The sequence below is a fragment of the Bactrocera dorsalis genome, chromosome 1 (genome assembly GCF_023373825.1).
Source record: "Bactrocera dorsalis isolate Fly_Bdor chromosome 1, ASM2337382v1, whole genome shotgun sequence".
Lineage (NCBI taxonomy): Eukaryota > Metazoa > Arthropoda > Insecta > Diptera > Tephritidae > Bactrocera > Bactrocera dorsalis.
Window position 1 is genome coordinate 29,251,416 of NC_064303.1, and position 22,236 is coordinate 29,273,651.

Genomic DNA, 22,236 nt, shown 5'->3' on the forward strand with positions numbered 1-22,236 from the left:
TCTGATTAAGTGTCGGTCTGAACATGATATAAACAAGGTGGAACAATGCAACTAATTAATTCAGTTTGTGAAATAAATAACAACTTTTGACAAGAACGCTGGCCTAATAATGTAGGTGCCTTCGATTCGTCAATTCTCTGCTCAAAAGTTTGACCACAGAATATCAAAACTTTAAATTTAAAAGCAGCAGAAAAGTTCGTCACTTTAATTCTATAAAAGGGAGTATGAGCTTACTTCATTAAAGTGGTATAATCGCTTCCTTGAATGCTGTCGAATTAGACCACTTTTATGGTACTATTGTGAATGGCACTAATGACAAATTTCAGTCAAAATATTTACAGATAGAATACAAGATTTGTTGCTATAGAAAATTCTATGTGTATCCTAATATAATTAAATTAACATATCTATGTATAGCTATAACTTTAAATAAAGTTTGTCATGAAGTTTTTTAAAAGCAAAAGGAAACGTCGGAGACCCTATAAAAAAATATATACTTATAAATAATCAGCATGACAGGATGATTCAATTTAGCCATGTCTCTCTATCTGACAATTCTGTATGAAACCAAATAAGTTACTCAATTTTTGAGACTGCGATGCAAAATGTTGCTCACTTCCTTTTGGTCTCAATAAACCATACAAACTGAATCACCAAAATCAAGTGTTTTCGTGGAAAATTTTTTTTTTAATTGGCGAGATATTTTCATGAAATTTGACAATTTGACATTATTTTTCAACCCACAGATAGAATATCTGAAGAAATTGTTCAGATCCAATCACTATATCGCATAGCTGCCATACAAACTGAGCGCTCATAATCACGTTCTTTCTCCAATCGATATGAAAATGAAGTGTTCATTACAGATATAGTGATGTTGTACTAATTTTAGGACCTCCCTAGTGCAGGCATAACTCCACATAGTATAGTATGCATACATATATATACACATCCATGTAAAAAGCCTGCACTTAACTTTTCTACTTTATGCCATCCTACCAAGGACACGGCTGCATAAAATTTATAGCTAACAAAGATTTAGCTTTCAGCCAAGTTGAAAATCGATAATACATTTCTTTGTGTGTGGCATGCAACTTTTGCCGTTTGCTATGTGATTTTGTGCTCACTGTTTCGAAAGAAAAAAACCTAAAAATCTGCAAGTTTTTATAAAGTTTAGTGAAAAAGCTGGAAAAAATTACAAATTTTGTGAAGCAGAGCGGAACGTTGCGAGAAAATTGTTACATACAGGAATAAAACTAATTTCTAAAAAAAAGAAGTAATAAAAAAAAACCAAACTGAAAAAAGTATGAAAAACACTGAAAAAAGTCTAAAAAAAATTAATAAAAACTCAACAAAGTAGGCTAAAAGTACAAACGGCTGTAATGCGCTGCATATTAAAAGTAGATTTTCTGCGAAAGTTTCAGCCAAATGTAGAAAATTTGTAAAGGCACAAAAAAAAAAAAAAAGTTTCAAGAAGCAAGAAAAAGCGTTAACTTTCGATAACTATATAGCTACAACACCCTTCACAAACAAAAGATTCCATACAAGAGCTTGATTTTAATGGGGCAGTTTGTATGGCAGCTATACGATATAGTGATCGTATCAGAACAAATTCCTTGGAGATTGTAGAGCTGCTTTGGGTAATCTACCTTGCCGAATTTCGTGAAAATATCTCCACAAATCATAAAGTTTTCCATACAAGAACTTGAGTCAAAGTCTGAGGGTTTAGCTCGCGTATATACAGACAGACCGACATGACTCAATCGAATCGTCTCGTCATGCAGATAATTCATAGGCATACATATTCTATAGGGCCTCCGACATTTCTCTTTATTTTTAACAAACTTTATGGCAAACTTAATGGACGCTGTCCAGGGTATAACAAACTGCGCGCCACACCATCATCACATTGGGAAAGCGTTGAAATTCACTGGGGAGAAATTGTTGTATTAAAGCTTGTAAAAATGTAAATTAGAGCACCTGCCGTACATACACACAAACATATATATAATGAGGGCAGGGGCAAGCAGTCGAAGGTGACGCAAAAAATTAATTTCAATTCAAGCGCATATAGAGAGAAAAGCAAGAAGCAGCAACAATGTGCCACTCTCAAACGACCCATATATGCACACACACATAGAATTACACTTCTACACACACACACACCACCGCATTCACATGCCACTTGCCACAGATTTCCAAGCATAGCAGTTTAATGGCTTAACCGCGCAGCATTGTCCGGCCCTTCGCACGCCGCCCACCAAATTACACGCGTTCGTTGTTGGTTGGTGATTCCACCGCGGCTGTGTGGCGGATATTAAGAAATTAAGAGGAAATGTCCGATGATAAATTGCGCTAGTTTGCTGTGCCAGTTGACTGCCCTTTTGGCCTCGATTTTGCCGTTGCACGTTTGCTTATCGCATTGTTTTTGCTTTTTCGCTACATTTTATTGCTGCTGTTAAATGCAATCATGTGACTATTTGCTTGTATATGCATAGGTATGTGTGTGTAGCAACTAAGCACCAAATGACCGTTATTCGAATGCAGTTTCGTTGCTTAATTCGCTTGTTTTCTTTATAAGATATTTTCCTTAGTGCAAAATCGTTGCAAGTTGTGGGAGAATGCAGTCTGTTTGGAAAGTTTTAGTATTTTCCCTTAAGGAATGCTAATTAGTTGGACATACTTACATACATATGTATGTACATATGACCATCAAGACTCTTTTGTACGAACTTCTCAATATGTCTCTAGTCCAAAACTCTCAAAATTGGACACTATTCTGTGTAATATTTGCCCAATCCATGCCTATCAGACTTATACTCAGACTCGTCTCGCCTAGTGTGGATATCATTCAGTTTAGATAATTTAAATGGAATTTCCTAGACGAATGCGGGAGCACCAATCTCGTGGAGGGTTCATGAATTTTCATTTATTTCTGTGTGCTTTACATCAATAACTGATAAAGTAATGTTTATGACTAACATTCAAAGGCAATATACATATGTATTTCTCAGAAATATTAAACTTACACACTTTGAGTAATTGTTATAAAGGGTGATCCATTTCGAGGTTCCCAACTTTTCTAAAGAAAAAACACAGAAACTTCAAATTTTATGGGGTATGGTGATTATCATTCGAAAAAACATTCTTTGGCATTTAGTTTTTGAAGATTATCTCTTTCAAATGTCGGCTGTGGCTACGTCTCAGATGGTCCATCCATTGAGTCCACTTTTCGATGACTCGTTCGAGCATTACAACTGGTAACTGGCGAATGACACGCGTGATCTTTTGCTCCAAGGCCAGAATCGGAGCGGGATTGACTTTACATATCCCCACAGGAAAAAGTCTAACGTTGTGAAATCACACGATCTTGGCCAAATGACCAACCCAAAATATGTATTATCTGCTCACCGAAGTGCTCTCTCAATAAATTCATTGACTGATGCGTTCTAACCGGAATTATTTTTGAAGAAATATTGACCGATGATTTCACCAGCCCCCAAACCACACCAAAGCGTTGTTTTTTCCTGGATAAAACGGCGGCTCTCGAATCTTATATTTCTTTGTTCGTTGGAAATTGGTAATACTATATTGTCGAAATTTCAAAAATTTGAGTATAAAGCCGCGGAAATCTACAAATGATTACAATTATTCAAAACTTATGTAACTGAGATACGTCTCTATAGTCTTCAAACATATTTGAGATCTCAAAATACTTTTTATATTAGTAGAAACTTCTATTTGGAATAAAAATAGTTCCTCGGAGACTTCCCTCTATAACTATTACAACTTGGTATACGTGTAACCTCATAATATTATTAAATACAGCTGCCCATCTAGTTAACTGCAATTAGTTGATATAATTATTCTAATTTGAATAAGCGGGTCTGGTTTCTGAGTAATTTTAATTGTAAAATTTATAAATAATGCATAAATTCCTCCCAGCTGTTTCTATAGTAAACAGTTTTCTTACTTAAGATCAAAAAAAGATCGTAAATACTATATGTTTTCATACCAATTTATAAGAAGACAGTTAATTAATGCTTTTAACGAGAGGATCACGGTTCCAGACGTCGCCTATCGAAGAAGAATCTATTTGGGGCTTTTTTTTAACTTAAATGCTTTACGGATCAGCTATAAAAACATACATACATATGTATTTTGTGCCAGTACAACAAGTAAAGCTATAGGTATGAGGCCAGTTTTTTGACAAGTAAAGGGTGATTTTTTAAGAGCTTGATAACTTTTTTTAAACGCATAAAATTTGCAAAATCTCATCGGTTCTTTATTTGAAACGTTAGATTGGTTCATGACATTTACTTTTTGAAGATAATTTCATTTAAATGTTGACCGCGGCTGCGTCTTAGGTGGTCCATTCGGAAAGTCCAATTTTGGGCAACTTTTTCGAGCATTTCGGCCGGAATAGCCCGAATTTCTTCGGAAATGTTGTCTTCCAAAGCTGGAATAGTTGCTGGCTTATTTCTGTAGACTTTAGACTTGACGTAGCCCCACAAAAAATAGTCTAAAGGCGTTAAATCGCATGATCTTGGTGGCCAACTTACGGGTCCATTTCTTGAGATGAATTGTTGTCCGAAGTTTTCCCTCAAAATGGCCATAGAATCGCCAGCTGTGTGGCATGTAGCGCCATCTTGTTGATACCACATGTCAACCAAGTTCAGTTCTTCCATTTTTGGCAACAAAAAGTTTGTTAGCATCGAACGATAGCGATCGCCATTCACCGTAACGTTGCGTCCAACAGCATCTTTGAAAAAATACGGTCCAATGATTCCACCAGCGTACAAACCACACCAAACAGTGCATTTTTCGGGATGCATGGGCAGTTCTTGAATGGCTTCTGGTTGCTCTTCACCCCAAATGCGGCAATTTTGCTTATTTACGTAGCCATTCAACCAGAAATGAGCCTCATCGCTGAACAAAATTAAAGCGCGAAACACATTTCGAACCGAACACTGATTTTGGTAATAAAATTCAATGATTTGCAAGCGTTGCTCGTTAGTAAGTCTATTCATGATGAAATGTCAAAGCATACTGAGCATCTTTCTCTTTGACACCATGTCTGAAATCCCACGTGATCTGTCAAATACTAATGCATGAAAATCCTAACCTCAAAAAAATCACCCGTTAGTACAATACAAAAAACAACAGTGACATCAAACTGATACATGCTTATCCGAAATTCTATTTTACAGGCGACTAAACAATTTTTTAAACAAACTCATTATAATTTTTATTACTTACATGGTTAGCTTACATTTATCGAGAAGTACTTATATGAAATGGTTTCTTTTTACTTTAATCGACCAATCAACTTGAGTGACTTATGAATTTTGAAAAACATCTCTACTGTTTTTAGACATTCATGAAGAAATAAAGACCTTGAATACGGTCGTTGCTTATTCTTTTTCCAGCCAGAGAAATTTTCGATTTTTGAAATCATATGGTATCAAACCAAATGGGAAAGAGTGAGATGAATAGAGACACAGCGATAAGAGTCTATGGATGGTTAAACTAAATAATCAAATAGGAGGTTGTGTCTTTTCAGCAAAATTACATACAAGAATCGCCTTTCAACTATCAGCCTACTGCAGTATCCAAGCGGAGATCGCATCAATTAAAGAATGTATCCATGTACTAACAAAATGTGTGCTCGCATCAAGAATTATGTACATATTTATATTTATAAACAGATAGTCAAGCGGTTTTGAAAACTCTTAACTCAAGCATAGTGAAAGAATACCGCGATCTCTTAGTCGACCTAAGATTTTATTCAGATTTGTACGCAAAGGCACTTTTAGGGGTTCAAAAAGCAGATTGTATTAAGATATAAGCACTTTTAAAAAGTAAAGAATGATTGACGTAGTGAATTACATACATACATATGTATGTATGTATATGTATTAAACAATGAAAAATATGTACACGTCTAAGTATTTTTAACTTTCTCATTAGATTAGCTGAAGAGCTACGCTTGACGGATAGCAGGCAGTTATAATATCCCAGGTAGTGTAAAATGTTTAAAATTTTTCTGCTATAAATAAAAACATGTATTTGCACTATCTCATATTTTTATATGCAAAACATAACCTTGTATTTATCTACAAATTCACTGATTTGCATTTTTGCGTCAATGCTATTTTTCTAATCTGCTCAAATCTTATTCATTCATGTTCTCAAACATTGAAATCCATTAATGTTTTTCATTTATTTGATTTTCATGCTGTTTGTTGCTACAATTCTCAGTGGATTTGCTACACATTTGATAAAATATCTAATCGCTTCATGCGCAATATGTCAACATGTGATGATACATTTGTAAATAAATTCATACAAACATTCGTACGGAGAGTGCGTGACCACAAAAAAAGGAATGCAAAAAAGAATATTTATAAATAAGTACAATCACATTTTTTTCGCATGATTGAATACACGGAAAATGTGGCATATTTATAACGAAAAAAAATTTAATTCTTGTAACCGATAAATAATGCAAGTGGAAATATTAATTTCATATACTTATGTATGTATGTAAGTTTATTATTATTAGGTATTCGTACATATGCTGATAAGGCCTGGCAGAAAAACAAGAATAGTTGAGATTGATTACTGGTGGAAAAATCTTTGTGACGATTGAAGTTAATTTAATTGTTATGTATTTTGTGGAATTGTTTTAAAATAATTTTTTCTGCAACAAAAGTTATCGATTAAGCAAATCTGAATTATAGTGAAACAAACAAACAACGGGTATAATTTATATACATACATATGTATGTACATGCACTAGTGGATCCGGCCACACGTTGCTGTGATCTACATTTAATACTATTATTCATAGGTATAATCAACTATTCAATACAATGAAATTTTTTTTACGAATAAAGACGAAAACGTTTTTGTCGGTATAAGAATCCAAGAAATTGTACATACTTACATGGACAGACTTACGGTGATTCAGTTTTATCAAAAACACAAGCCTACAATTGGTACAAGGCTTTAAAAGACGGTCGAGAGATCGTTGAAGACATGGCTCGTTCTGAACGACCTTCGACCTCTTCAACTAATGAAAATACTTGTATTAAACAAGTGAAAGATATGAAGCTTAAAAATTGTCAGGAGTCGCAGAGTCCGTTCGAGAGATTTTGGTATATTTGGGTATGAAACGTGTTCTTGCTCGACTCGTCCCGATAAAGCTGATTTTTTACTAAAGAGTACTATACACAGATCTTTTTGGAAATACTTGATCGTGCAAAATCCAGTCCTATGTCCGATGCTCATTGTTTTCTTCGATGTTCATAGTGCATCATGAATTTGTTACGAAGGACCAGACGATCAATAAGGAGTTCGAAATGGCCGTTATGTGACGTTTGCGTGAGAACATCCGTCGAAAGCGGCCGGAATTGTGGAAGAACAATTCATGGATTTTGCACGATGATATTGCACCAACGTATCTAGCCGTGATTGTGAGCGATTTTAAAGGCGAAAACGCAGGGAAACCATCGATCAACCCCCGTTTCTGGTCCGTGGAACCTGTTTTCAGACGATTGAAGAAAACTTTTGTATTACGAAAAAACTCGACAAAATTGAGAAGATGTGATTATTGTTCCTTGGTTATGACGGAAAAGTCGCTAAAACGGTTCAATGTATATTAAACGAATAAAATTTGCAAGTGGAAAATTTTTGGTATTTACCTTTGCTAGAATATAAGTATCCAAGTTCACAACCATATGCAACTACAACCAGCTGAATTCCTACCTTTTCACCGTCTCCGTAGATGAGGTGGTATATAAATATATGAAGTTTTAAATATATGAAGTTTTCAATCTCTACTCATAAATAATTAATATTTTTGTTGATAGATTTTTTGCATGAGACGCTAAGACTAAGATACTTAAGATATGTAAAAGTGGTGCAAAAGTAGTTTATAAAACAAAGTCCCCTGAAGAGCTGAAGGTCATCCCAAAAAATTCGTATGTATGAAAAGTGTTTCGAGCACTGGAAAACTTGTTGGCTTAAGTGTCTTACATCTGACGGGGATTACTTTGAAGGTGACAAAATAAATATTGATGAATAACATATTTTGCGTTTTATTCGCAATTTCCGGGTACTTTTTGTTACAATCCTTTAATTTTTATCTAATTAATTAGTGTATTATACGTAAAAGTATGTTTGTATGTATTTTATATGCCCTATAAGATGTACATACTATATGTATGTACATATCCACATATGTCTACAATACAAATGTTTATGTTTATATTATATTTTATGCCGCGTTCAGAGCGTGACCATTTGGCATACTGACTCACATTGCTGGCCAAATGTAAGCCGGGTCGCGAGAATTTCAGTTTGTTATTCTTCACTTTATTGTTTACCAGCGCAGCAAAAACAACGCATTAGACTAGTTTGCTTTCATATGTACAAATATATGTATGTATATATGTACATATGTATATGCTACAAATAAATCGTGGCCATAGAGAAATGTGCGCATAAAAACACCTACCGACACAGCAACATAAAAAAATTCACATTAAATATTTATTTAGATTTTAATGCTTAGATTTTTCTTTGCTTCGCCGTGATTTTGTTTTCTGCGTTAAACATTTGTTTAGTGCCAAACGGTCGAACAGCTGTTTGCTAACAATTTTTATATATTTCTCGTTTATTTTGTCTGCTTTTCGTGATTGCTTTGTTTTTGTAAGTTTTTCGTGCTATTTCTAGCGGAACTAAGCCAATTTGTTTGTGTGTCTTTATGTACTAGATATTATATATTTACACATGCATAGGGTAATCATATGTACATATATACTTATGTATGTATTGTTGTTGTAAATAAATTTGACAATGAAAAATTTGCTTCCGTTCGAATTTGTTTTCTGAATTAACATTTCTGCCGGTTTTTGTTAGTAGTTTTAATAGTTTACTAATTTGAATTAAATTTTTGTTTAAAAGAAAATGAATAAAAATCATAAATTTCGGCTTAATTTCGAACAGTGTAATTTTTATAAATTTTCATATCATTTTCAGTTCATCTTTTATTTTTTGTTGTATTATTAATTTATTAATAAAAATTAAGCTTGCCTAATAATTGGAATTTAGACGAGTTTTTATGATTTTACTCTGGCATAATTTTCGAATTTTTCAATTTAATATGTAGATTCTTCTAAAGCCTAATATCCCTACAAATCTGATTGTCATAAATAATGCGATTATTATTATAATATTTGGGTATTATTTTTAATGCGAGCGAATGGGCACAGATTGCCAAAAGTTAAACACGGCGAGAAGGTTAAACGCAAAGGAAATGTAAACAAAAAACAACAACAAAAACATTAACTCTGAAATGAATTTCAACAAGATGCCTCGTCAAATAAAAAAAAATTTTAGAAGAACTTAATACTATGTCCAGACCGACACTTAATCACACGGTTTCGGCTGTTGAATCCCACTAATCCTAAAAATTTATCAAGATTTCGCCATACAAAAATGACATTTCCAAATCACTTCATTGAGATGATTCAAAGGGAAAAAATATGTAAACAAACAATTTTTTTTAAAGCAATGAATCTAATTTCACCTGAAAATCGACTTAACAAATGAAAAAATGCATCCACTATGTCTATTATATGGAAACTATTTGAAAAAATACGGCTTTTATTTCAAAATACTGTACGATAAATGTATCCTAACCGATCATGAGGTTGAATGTATCGCATTATTATTTAATTTTAATCAAAAGGAAAATTCCTTTTTATTGAAATTGAATTCAAACATGGTTAAAAGTAATTTTTCTATTAAAATTCTTCAAATTCAGTTTTTTAATTATACCAAACTCCAGAAAAAGCATGATTTTATTTATAAGAAGAGTACTTCCAGACAGTTTTTTCCAAACTAATTTTCCAAATTTAATTTTTAGATGTATGTACATATGTATATGTATGTATAAGGCATTTATATTTTCATTATTATTTTCCAAAACTCCACGTGAAGCCATTGTCACTTAAGCCAAGTTCAATAAATCTTCATAATTCATTGCCAAAACAAAGAAAAGAAACCTCTTAAGAGTCTCCATATTTATAAAAACGAATACCTGAATACTGGCTGCATAATATGTATGTATGTACGTGAATCATTTCAATTAAAATGGTAAAAAGCAAAAATCTGCAGTGAGCCAAGCCCTCTTATGACTAATTTCATGCATAAATGCATTATACTTTTTTGAAGGAATTTTATTTTCAAACATTTTGTGGTGGCAAACATTTGAAATTTTTATTCGCTTCAGCGGTTTTAAAATGGTTGAAGAAAAGGATTTTGAAAAAAAAAAAAAAAGAATCCAAGAAAAAAATTTTCTTTTTGCTCCCTCTAACATCTGTAATAAAATGGTAAACGCCAAAGAGAAAAGTTATAAGGTAACCATATTTTTACTTTATTAGTAGGTTTCATAGTATGACTAATAATAATGATTCCATTTTCGAAATTCGAAAATATTTTGACCATTAGTATGGGTTCATAATACGAGTAAAGCTAAAAAATAATATTTCCATTTTCGAATTTTCGAAATCGAAAACAAGTATTTCGATTTTAAAGACTAACTTCTCTTAAAAGAATTTGCTTTGATCCAAAACCCAGAAAAACTCGATTTTCAAGTAAATGTTTTTTAGGAAAATTTTCGGTAAGAAATAAATGAAAAAAAAAAAAATATTTTTACAAAATATTTTATTATTATTTCTAGATTTCCATGGAACCACAAAAGCAAGTCATGAAAATATTTTTTTTAATAATAATGAATACAATTTAAATTTTGGTGTATGAAATATTTTTTCCAACAGATCAGCATTTCCAAATATAGTTTTCGAGAAAAAACTGAGGAACAAACTTAAAAAAAAAAGTTGAAATTTAACTTAAAATAAAAATTTATATATGGTATATAATAATAATGACTTTTTCTACAAATATTGTCACAAACATCTACAGATCAACAAATTCGAAGTATTTTTCGAATTAAATTATTGTGAAAAATAATTTTTGGAATATTTCCAATTAAATATCCTTCAATTACATGTAATGATTTGCTCTACAAGTATTGTAAGCAAATTTACTTGCTCAGCACTTTCGAAATATATTTCGCATATTATTTTTGGTAAAAATATCTAAGAAAATAATTTTCAAATGTGCTCATAACATTAACCTTGAATTAACATGTACATATATGTACATAAATAAAAATTAGGCATTTTTTCTAGCATCTAAAAAATGTAGTAATTGTAACAGTGTAGAGTCTTCTCCTCGCTTACCTTCGGATCCAGTATGCTCCGCTCCAAGCTGCCCTCCCTGTTCAGCGTAGTTGCATTGCTGCCGCTACTGCTGCCGTTTGAGTACATTTGCTGATGTTGTTGTTGCTGCTGTTGCAACGTTGTCGCTTCAAGGCGTAAGCGTGCACGTTCCACGCGCGCCAAGGTGGGGCTATCCAAAATCGAGGGCGCACGTGATGGTGGCCTCGAGCCACCCGGCACGCCGCCAACAGCAGCCACAGCTAAAGAAGACGCTGAGTTGCCTGCATTGGGCAGTTGTGCCCAAGCGGCTGTTGGTTCCAATAATGTATGATTGGACGATGTCGAGGAGCAGCCCGGTGTGGGTGTGGATGTGGATGTCGAATTGGTTGTGGTCATGCTGTGACTGCTGTTGCTATGCTGATTGTAGCTGTTGCTGTTCGCAGTGTTGTTGTTGGAGCTGACGAGCATTTTGCTTGAAAATTTTCACTGGAATCTCTCAAAGCGTAATCAAGTGTATTTCGGTTTTAAACGCGTAATTATGGTAATTTTGTGGGATTACTCGGTATTTGCTTTCACTGCAGTTTGTTTTGATAATTTTTTTTTCTAATTTTGGGTCTACAAATATTTTTTATTTATTAATTTATATATTTTATATTTATTTGAATACTATTTTTTTTAAAGGTTTTTGCTAATTGATTTTTCGTTGATTTTCTAAATTAATTACAATTTCATTTGTGTAAATTTATATTTGAATTATATTTACTAATTGAATTCTTTTCGTTGATTAAATTTATTTATTTATTTTAATTAATACTTATAATACTCTTTAATATCAATACGTGTGCTCAATTCTCACTTTTTTTCTAATATTTAGTTCATTATTTCTTATTTATTTAAGGTGAAAAACAATTTCGATTCCATTGAAATCACTTTCACTGTTTTCCTGGAAAGAAAGAGAAAATACAAATAATTATTAAATAATTATATTTTTGCAAACAATAAAAAAGAATCCCCAAATAAAGATACTTATATATTTAAAAAACTTTTAATAATTTGTTTATAAATAAATTTACAAAAATGTTCACTCACACTCAAAATTCTACACAATTAGTGTACCCAACTTTTAAAAAATGCCAACAAATAGTTTTTTTTTTTACAAAAACTTCTTTGCAAGCAATTTAAACATTTTCTATATATTCGAAAAAATAGGGTTACCACCATGCTACCATTAGCGTAAAGTAATTTATATGTCAAGGTGGGTCAAAAACTACTCTTTTTCGCTTGCTACTCTAAAAAATAGGTTCTTAGACACCTCCGAGGAAGTCTCTCCGAATATAATCCCGTAATTGTAACAGAAAGGACCACCAGCTTACAGTTTTTTATATTTTCTTTTATGTCGGACTTCTAACTACTTGAAAAAGCATCCAAGTAAGACAATATTGTAAAAACCTTTGCGCTTAACAAATCACACAACTTATAACTAGTAGAGGTTTGCCCTATCTGAATCCGTTTCAAATCGCCCATAAGTTGTGAAATGTTTTTACAATTCTTAACAGAGAGTTAAAGACGAAATTTTGATGACAATTTTATGAACTCTGAAATATAAAATATTATATAAATTAGTCAAACCTTTCTTATAAAAGATTTTAGATCAGATTCTAGGGCACAGCAGAACACCGGTTTCAGTGAAGGTTTCAATTTATCAAACTCCAATTTCGAAAACCGTTTTGCGAAAAATATTATTGAAATTGTGAAATATGTATATGAGGTATTAGTGTATTGAAGGGTTCCCTTTTTTCTGATCCATGCTATCAAAAAACTAACTTTAGAAACTATTTCATTTAATCAATAAGCTTTTGAAAACTTTGATTAGAGATGCTTTTAGAACCTCCTTAGAAAATTGAAAAATTGATTACCGAAAATTGAAATTGCTAATTGGCCCAATAAAGAACTTATACATATGTATGTATATGCTTTGGAAAATAGTAGAAGTTAGTTAAAGTTAGAAAATTTGTTAAAAGAAGTATGAAACCACTTATTGACGCCATTAACGACTTAAATATGATTTAAAACCCCTTTAATTGACCTATTATCCTTTTGAGAATTTGCTTGCTGGAATTTAAAGTTACTAATTGACTGAATTCAGCACTTGTAGGTACTTAATTAATTCACATTTTGAATGTATTCCAATTGAAACATGAAATTTGGAATTGTCTATTCACTCAATTAAGGATTTGTAGATATAGAATTAAATTTAGCAACCAGCATTTCGAAAATACTAATTGGCTCATCTAAGGACTTAGAAATTATTTCAGATACGTTTTAATTTCGTCAATCATAGAATGTGTTATAGAAATCTCGAAAATTTAAAATTCCTAATAGATTCAATTAAAGACGTGCTTTGAAAAACACTTTAATTCAGTCAACTAGCACTGCGAAAATTTACTTCCTCAAATTTTAAATTGCTAATTGTTTGAATTGAGGATTTACTGCTGATTTAGAAGATTTTTTCATTTAACCAATTAGCATTTCAAAAATGTATTAATTGAAATTGTTAATTAAGTGTTTATATGTAGATACTTTAGAATATCCTTTAATTTAGCCAACCAGCTTCTGAAATGCTTATCAATTTAAATTTGAAATTGTAGATTGAGTCAATAAGCTACAAAATTTTGAATTATTATTTGAAAATTCGTACTGCTAATTGACTCAATTAAGGAGTGCAATAGTGTTTTAGGTAAAATTTTATTTACAACAATTAAAATTTATGATTTTTTTGTCTTTACTTCTTAATTGTTTCAAAATTTGTTGGTTTTATTTTCTAACACAATGCCGATAAGTTTTTTTAAGTTAGTATTAGACATTAACCCAATTCTCTAAAGCCCATAAATAATACAATATGTTCTCTAAAATAACTTCACAAAAAAAAAAAAAACAAACGTTCAATCAAAAATCATATACTGCATATGGCTATCATATTTCTTACTAGAAAGTGTAATACCGTTATGACATTTTTCAAATAAATCAAAACAATTTTTATGCCTAATAAACCATTTTTGTAGAAAGAAAAAACCAATGCATTACGACTTAAGCAATAACACTTCTTTGGCTATATTAACAGCAACTAACCAATATTAGGGCTACACAAATGGCTAAAGTCGAAGTAGTGTTATGAAAGTCACTGGAAGCTTTCAACTAATGCTTGAAAACGTGCCAAAAATTAATTTTTATATTCATAAGGTAATGTACATACATACATACATATACTAGGTATCTGCATATGGGCGTACAAATGTTTAAGTCTTAGCTCATGAATTCTTTCTATATGCCTGGCATTCTTATTTGGCCACATTTACTACCTAACCTTAAGGAATTCTTTAATGTGAACACATTTTTGAAGTACGGATGTGTTTATGTATGTTTATACGTTTAAATATGTTTGTTGTTATTGTTACCTTAAGCCAAAACAACAAAACGCATATTAACTCTTTTTCTTCTTCATTCTTCATTTAAACAAAAATCGCTTCACAGACAATTGCAGCGATCATTAGAGCCCCATTGATTAGCCGAACCGGTTTTACAACACCAAACGGACGCTCAAGACTCCAGAAACAAGTATGCTACAATGTGCTCACAAAACAAGCGAACTGTTATGGTAAATATATGTATGTGTATGCATGTATAAATATGTATGTCTTTATATGCTTGGCTTGATATGGGCATGGTGCTATGCCACCAGCAGACCGGCCTAAAAAACAAGTCTTCTTCGCCTGCAATCGAGTTTGCTGCTTTTTCACATTGCTTTATGGTGTATCATTTTCGATATTCTTCGTCATATTAAGCTGTCTTCAAAATTTGTTGCCAACACACATATATATATTACGTACCTACATAGTATATGTGCATAAGTATGCACATACATACATATGTATATAAAGCTTCCATGCCGCTTAAGCTCTGTTGTTTTTTACTTTTTCTGAAAATTTTGTTATTTTTGTAGATTTTGTTGTTTTTTCATAAAAAATTAGCCTTTGTTGTTGTTAGAATTTTGTGTTGTTTTTGGCATTTTTGTTGTGGTTATTTTAACATTTCAGTATTTTTGTTGTTGTTGTTATGCTTCTTGCTGTTGTTTCTGCGTATCTTGTTTTTTGTTGTTTTTCTTAGTTCTGCACAACATTTTTCTTATCTGCTTTTGCCACTATCTTCGCAGTGTAAGCCCATGTTTCTCCTTCTGTGATTTGCGCATACAAGCAATCACTCCAACGCACACACACACTCTCAAATACATGAATGCAAGCATTCAGGCTTCAGTTCGCTGCACATTGAGCAACATTCTCGTAGGTTTACGGGCTGTCCAATAATTCAGCGCTCAATGTGTTTATGCGCGCCCCACAAATGCATAGCCACGCATACATACACATACTATATATAATATTATATATATGTAAGTGTTTGTATGCAAGTTGAACGTTAAATGCTGGCAAGCACGTTAATTTTTAAATAGTCGTATATCTGCATGTTTGCTTGTAGTTTTGTGGGTGGTTGTGTTGTTGTAAAACGCATTCTTCTGCCTGCTGAATCGCACATTTGCTCTTTCCTTTCTTGCTCACCTTCCAAATGTACGTGTGTACGAATGTGTCTGTGTTGAACTGAAATTCTTAACTACTTTTCGCCATTAATTGTCATTAACTGCAGTCTCATATATATGTATGTTTGTATGCATCAACTCAAGCAACTTATGTATGTATGTTTATAAAATGTAAATATATTAATAAATACACATAAATATGTATTTATCTATGTTTATGACTTCGCACATGCATTCCATGCCACTCATCATATGCTTGGCGTGTCGGAGGAAGCCCATATGGAATTTCAATATTTTTGCTTACAATTCCAAACATGTCATTCGATGCGCTTCCTTCATTCAACACAATCACCGCTCTTTAAAAGGGAATCAGACAAATAATAAAGAACACAAAAAACACTTTAAAGCCGCCTAATAGCAACTGATTCATTGGAAAGCTCATGCAGAAGGTAGACAATGGAATTTTTTGGAAAGGTGTTAAGCTTAAGGGCTTTGTAGTATAATTACATCCATATACGCATTTAGTCAAAATAATTAGTACATTCCTTTAGCCTGCATTCATGATTGAACTTCGAATGTTTGGTGAAGTACACGAATGCAACTACGGGTTGATTTTATTCAATTCGATATTGTAGTACCTTTTATAGTGAAAACAAAATGCTGAATCCTTAGGAATATCGCTAAAATATCTTCAAGGATAATATCAGCCGATATTGGTAGCATAATATCTTCCCGAATGGCCCGACGAATACTATATTGAGCTAATTTACCTGGCAGGATAGCCAGAAGAATACCATATTTGCAAAAAAAAAAAATTGAGATAAGATTACATTTCGCCTATAATAATGCAAATTGGTCCGACCCAAGTGGTGAGAAAAAGTGGGCGCAATATCTTGTGAAGCGACGAAACAAAAATTAATTTTTCGAAAATGATGTCTGACGGATCGTTTCTCGTCCGTTAAACACGGTGGCGCCAACATAATGGTTTGTGGCTACCTTTCGTGGTATGATATTGGTCCTAATATATCGTATTTCAGGCACTATGAATAGGTTCGAATATAAAGATATTTTGGAAAACACGATGCAGCCATATACTGAGGAAAATATGCCACTAGTATGGAAATTTAAGCACGATAATGATCCTGAGCATACCTCCAGGTTGGTAAAAGATTGGTTCCAGGACAATGGTATGACTTCTTTTAAATGGCCATATCAATCTCCCGACTTGAATCCATGGTATGAGATTCCAACTGATACTTAAACTTATCTCCAGTATGCCAAAACGAATCTCAAAAGGAATTAAAAATAATGGCGGATATACTAGATACCGATGAAAGAAGTAAATAAAAATCAAATAGGAAACAGAAAACTCAAACTAATACATTTTTTCATTCACAAATATCTGATGTACTTATTTTTTTGTCCAGCCATTTTTTTAGTCTTTTTATTATTTGCTAGAAATTTAAGCACCTATTTCAAATATTGTTACAAATATCTTTATTTTTGTTATTATGGAATTTCTTTAACAAATTAGTTTTCATGAAACAAAAATTCCTTATTTTAGAAAAAAAATAACTAAAATTGTGATCTGTTAAAAATAATTTTAGTAAAATTAGTACTATTAATGTTTTCTAATTAAGGATCACGATATACATATACATATATGTATGTATGTATAAATGACAGTAATCAATTAATTTTGTAAATTTGATTTATTATACATAAATATGAGACAATTTTAATTTAGTGCGTTACGATTTTTACAATGGACCAAATATCAAACAAAAAATTTGTCCCAAATATTGTATTTTGTATTATATTTTTTTGAAAACGACTTGCTGTGATTTAGTTTTATCAGAAGTACAACCCTATGAGTGGTTCAAAGCCTTCAAAGACGATCGAGAGATAGCTGAAGGCATCTTACGTTCTAAACGACCTTCGAGTCAACTTCAACTGGTGAAGATATTAAAAAAGTGTAGAATGTGGTGCTTGAAAATAGTGATAAAGTATTAGAGAGTTGACAAGAGAGCTCGACATCTCTCGTGAGTCCTTTCAAATAATTTTGGTGGTTATTTTCGGTAAGAATCACGTTTTTGCTCAACTCGTCCAGATAAAGCTGATTTTTTTCTTCAAAAATAATACCGTAAAAAGATCTCTTTAAACAAGCTTGATCGTGCGAATTCCGATTCCACATTCATGGAGAGCATTTTAATTGTTCTCTAGGGACGGACGGTTAATAAGGAGTTCTATTTTGCCTTATTGAGACGTTTTCGTGAGAACATCCGTCGAAAATTACCGCAATTGTGAAAGAACGATTCTTGGACTTTACACGATAATAATACAACATCGCATCAAACTGAAATTGCCACTCCGTGAACTCGTTATCAGTCGATCGAAAAATCGATGAAGAAGCTGAAGGCCATTATAAAAGTGTCTTTAAACTAAGAAAGGCTTGCAAAAATATTTCTGTATTTCATAAAAAAAAAAAAAAAAAATTCAGAGAAACTTTTTGTAGAACGTTCAATTTCCTACAAAAATAATTCGGTGCCGCAGCAATGTATCAATTGGTTTCGCAAGGAAAAAATTAATTGCAAAAAGTAAGAAAACCCCATGTTATTTATATGGGAAATAAATCGTCGTTGCGGCACGGGTTATTATCAATATTGAGAGCTCATATGGGTTTCATAATTTTGTTTAGGGCATTTACTAAAAATTTTGAGGGCGCTGCAGACTCAAAAATAAATTTGGGAAATAACGGACACCCTAATATTTATAGCTAAAGACAAAAGGAATTGTGCAAAATCGCCAAAAGAGTTGGAAACATTTGGAAAACAACATTCTCAGGATTCATGAGAATCTTAAACTATTCAAACGTTGCAGAATATTGGATTAACGCTTGAGGACTATAAAACTGTAAAATTCTCAAAATTAATAATGGATGTTAACTCGAAAATATATTTATACATTTATAAATGTTTAACCAGAATTTTGAAATTCATGATTGGTTGCATAACATTAGAGCTATGCATTTGTTTAAGATTGTGGCGAATATTAAAAGTTGCAGTGCTGTTTGAAAGCTCATTTCCGTTAAAATGGTTGTACGAAAAATATAAAATATTATAAATTCGACCAAAAAGTATGTTCCTATACATTGCTTCATTTTATTTTATTATATCTATTGCTCAGCATTCGAAAATGAATTAAATCCAATTAGAAGGAATTCATTATGTAACTCCAATAGGCATGAAGACCACAACTAATTGGTATCAGTAATGTGTAAAACTACTACGACTACGTTCAGACACAGAAATGTTTGCTGTTTCAACTTTCAGTTTAATGAAAAGGGAGCGACGAAAGAAAGGGCTCTTTCGTGTTCTTGTTCGCATCAGTTCGCAATTGTAAATTTTTCAGTCCTTTTTATGTTCGAAATAAAAACTACCGGTAAAGAGTAACAAATTTTTCTGGTTTGAACACAGTGTTAATAATTTCACATATTCAAAAAATAATTACTATTACATAACATTATAATATTTGGGACACTTTTGCCATATTGAAGGTTGTAAATTTGAAAAGCATTCTCATCGCTGGCAATTAAATTAAAAAATACTGGAAAATTATTTTCGTGCTAAAATAAATTTAAATATATTTAATTTAATACAAAAAATATGTTTAGGTATTTTGCAAATTTTGGCCATTTCAACATCAAATTTTTTTAAGAAAAAATGTTTATTTGAGCCCAGATATTTATTCTTAGTTGAGCCGAGATATTTCCAAGCGACACGAGAAAACTAATTAAAGTTGCAGTTGGTCTGGTTATTGGATTCTGGCTCGATTTTGTTGCCAACTGGCACAGAACTGTATGAAATGTTATTATTGGAAATTTAATGATGCTGCAAACCGGCTAACCGGCTAGAAGTATAAAAATAATAATTCAAATCAGATTTTTATTACAGTTATATACATACATATGTATGTATTCAGCTAGGGACCTGTGTTAACATTCTAAGCAGATATTATGCTTATTTTTATACCCTGAACGGTGTATGTTAAGTTTACCACGATGTATCTAACAAATATATACATATGTACATATATGTATTTATATAAACAAATACATACACAGACTAATCCCGGACAACCATTCGTGGATAAATAGACAACAGGGGCACCTACAACTATTCCAAATACTGAGTGGACATGGTTGCGTTAGAGCTATCTGTTCCGATTCCATCACGTCCTTGGTCCGTACGGTCCGACGTGTATAGAGTGCATAAAAGACTCTGAGCACGTATTTTTTCAATGCGCTCGTTTTTAAAATGTAAGGGAAAAGTTTAAAACTTCACTTGGCTTCAGACCCCTGGTAAATGAAATTGTCTAATTATGACAAGTCAGTCCGTATGATAGTTACCATGAAGTAATACTTAATCCGGTGGTTCCGTGGGAGAGATTTAAGTTGGGAGTATGCTAGGTTTTGCGGATTAAAGTTCCGATGCTTCCTCCTGCTATAAGATATATTTATTTCTATATGTACAAATGATCCGTGTGTGAAGCTCAGTCAATTTAGTAATGTTTAACTGTCCATCTGTATATACACGAACCAGTCACTCAGATTTTAAAATATCGATCCGAAATCTTGCATTCGTCCTTTTCTTTTAATAAAGCTACCCATTACTCGTAACCGCCATTATCGAGCCACTACGGCATATATGTACATAGCTGTCATACAAACTCATCGATCAAAATCCAGTCCTCCTATGGAAAACTTTTTTATCTGACAAGATATCTTCACAAAATTCGATATAGAATACAACTCTTTAATCTGTGAAAAAAATGTCCGTCAGACCACTATAGCTCTTAGTTGCCATGACCGATCGAAATCAAGCTTATGCACAGAAAACTTTTTTACCTGAAAGAGATATTCCCACAAGATTTGGCATAGATTATTGCCTAAGCTATAAAGCCCGAAAATAATATTCAGCTCAAATTGTTATAGCATATAACCGTCATGGAAGTCGACCGATTAATATCAAGTTTTTGTTTGAAAAACATTTTTATTTGGCAAGATATTTTAACAAAATTTTGTATTTATTATTATGCAAGAAAACGCCTTATTCTACAGATAAATTGATCAGATCGAACCACTATAGCATTTAGCTGTCATACAAACTGGTCGATCAAAATCAAGATAAACTTCTTTGTATACCCTTTTATGCAAAAAAAACATCTGTGAATGTTATAATAACTTCCATAAATTCGAAATTAACGATTATTTGGTTAATCTACATTCATATAATGATTCTTTCTTATTTGCAGATTAGATTACTCAATTTTTTACTTTTATTTAATAATTTTTATTTATATTCTTTGATTTGTTATGATAATATTCTTTAAATAAATTAGTGTAGTATACTGTATATATGTAAATACATATATATTGCATAAAAATTAATAATATTTTCCAATAAGAATATTTTCAACATTTTTTTTTTTTTTAATTTTTTGTGCTTCCACTAGTGCTTGATTACTGCTTAATTATTTGAGCAAGCACTCATTACAAATCCAGCTCTGCATTTACGCACCACTTGCAACTCAAGCTTGTTCATATGCATTGCGTACGCAAGTGACGCGACTCTGCAAACAACACTTTGCCCCGCAAATATTCAATCACTTCCATCAGCTTTTTAATCAAATCGCTCCCATTAACAAATAGGCACACATACAAACACGCACATATACATACATATGTATGTAGAATTGCTAGTAGAGCAATAATTTCTCAAATATCAAAATTGTACCGTTATTTTGCACATATTTACTTGTCTTATTCTAATTTATCAATTACCATTTAAACAAAATAACAAATTCCCGTTTACACTTTTGCCGTTTCGCACTCGCGTTATTGTCGTATTTCCTAACCGTATTCATAAACAAAACCAAACTAAAATATTCTCAATTAGTTTGCGTCGAGCAAGTTTCGCATAAAAAAAATTACAAAAATACCGCAAGCAAACAACTATCCACGAGTGCTGTTCGTTGTTGACTAACTTTCGTAGCGCAGAAGCTCCTACATGCCAAGCAGACGACCAGATAGGCAGACTCAAGCCAGCGAGTGCGCCAAGAGTCGCAACACAACACGCAACCGGAGTTTGTTTGTCAATATGTAAGCGTGTGTGTGTATATACAACACAGATACAAATTACTATCTACGAGATACTGATGCCAGTATTTTGGCGAATGCATCGGAATTTTTACGAGTCCACGCACATAGTTCTTCGAACTTGTTCGTTTCGAACAGCGAACATGCATGAAGACGTGTTGGTCGAACATGTTCGCTTGCCATTAAATATTTCCCAGTAT

At 32.4% G+C, this 22,236-nt stretch overlaps 1 protein-coding gene across 3 annotated transcripts in view; it reads right to left on the reverse strand.

Annotated features, from left to right (window-relative positions):
- Positions 1-21,940, reverse strand: part of LOC105223293 (uncharacterized) — a 138,700-nt gene extending 116,760 nt beyond the window's left edge. The window contains exons 1-2 of one of the 3 annotated variants that reach the window (XM_011200970.4): positions 21,722-21,940; positions 11,313-12,234 (exon numbers count right to left, since the gene is read on the reverse strand). In XM_011200970.4, coding sequence (XP_011199272.2) covers positions 11,313-11,759 — 447 coding nt within the window. In that variant the 5' untranslated portion in view covers positions 11,760-12,234; positions 21,722-21,940. The remainder of the gene's footprint in view (positions 1-11,312; positions 12,235-21,721) is intronic. The other 2 variants (XM_011200972.4, XM_049456096.1) reach the window with 2 other exon arrangements.
- Positions 21,941-22,236: the final 296 nt, after the last annotated feature.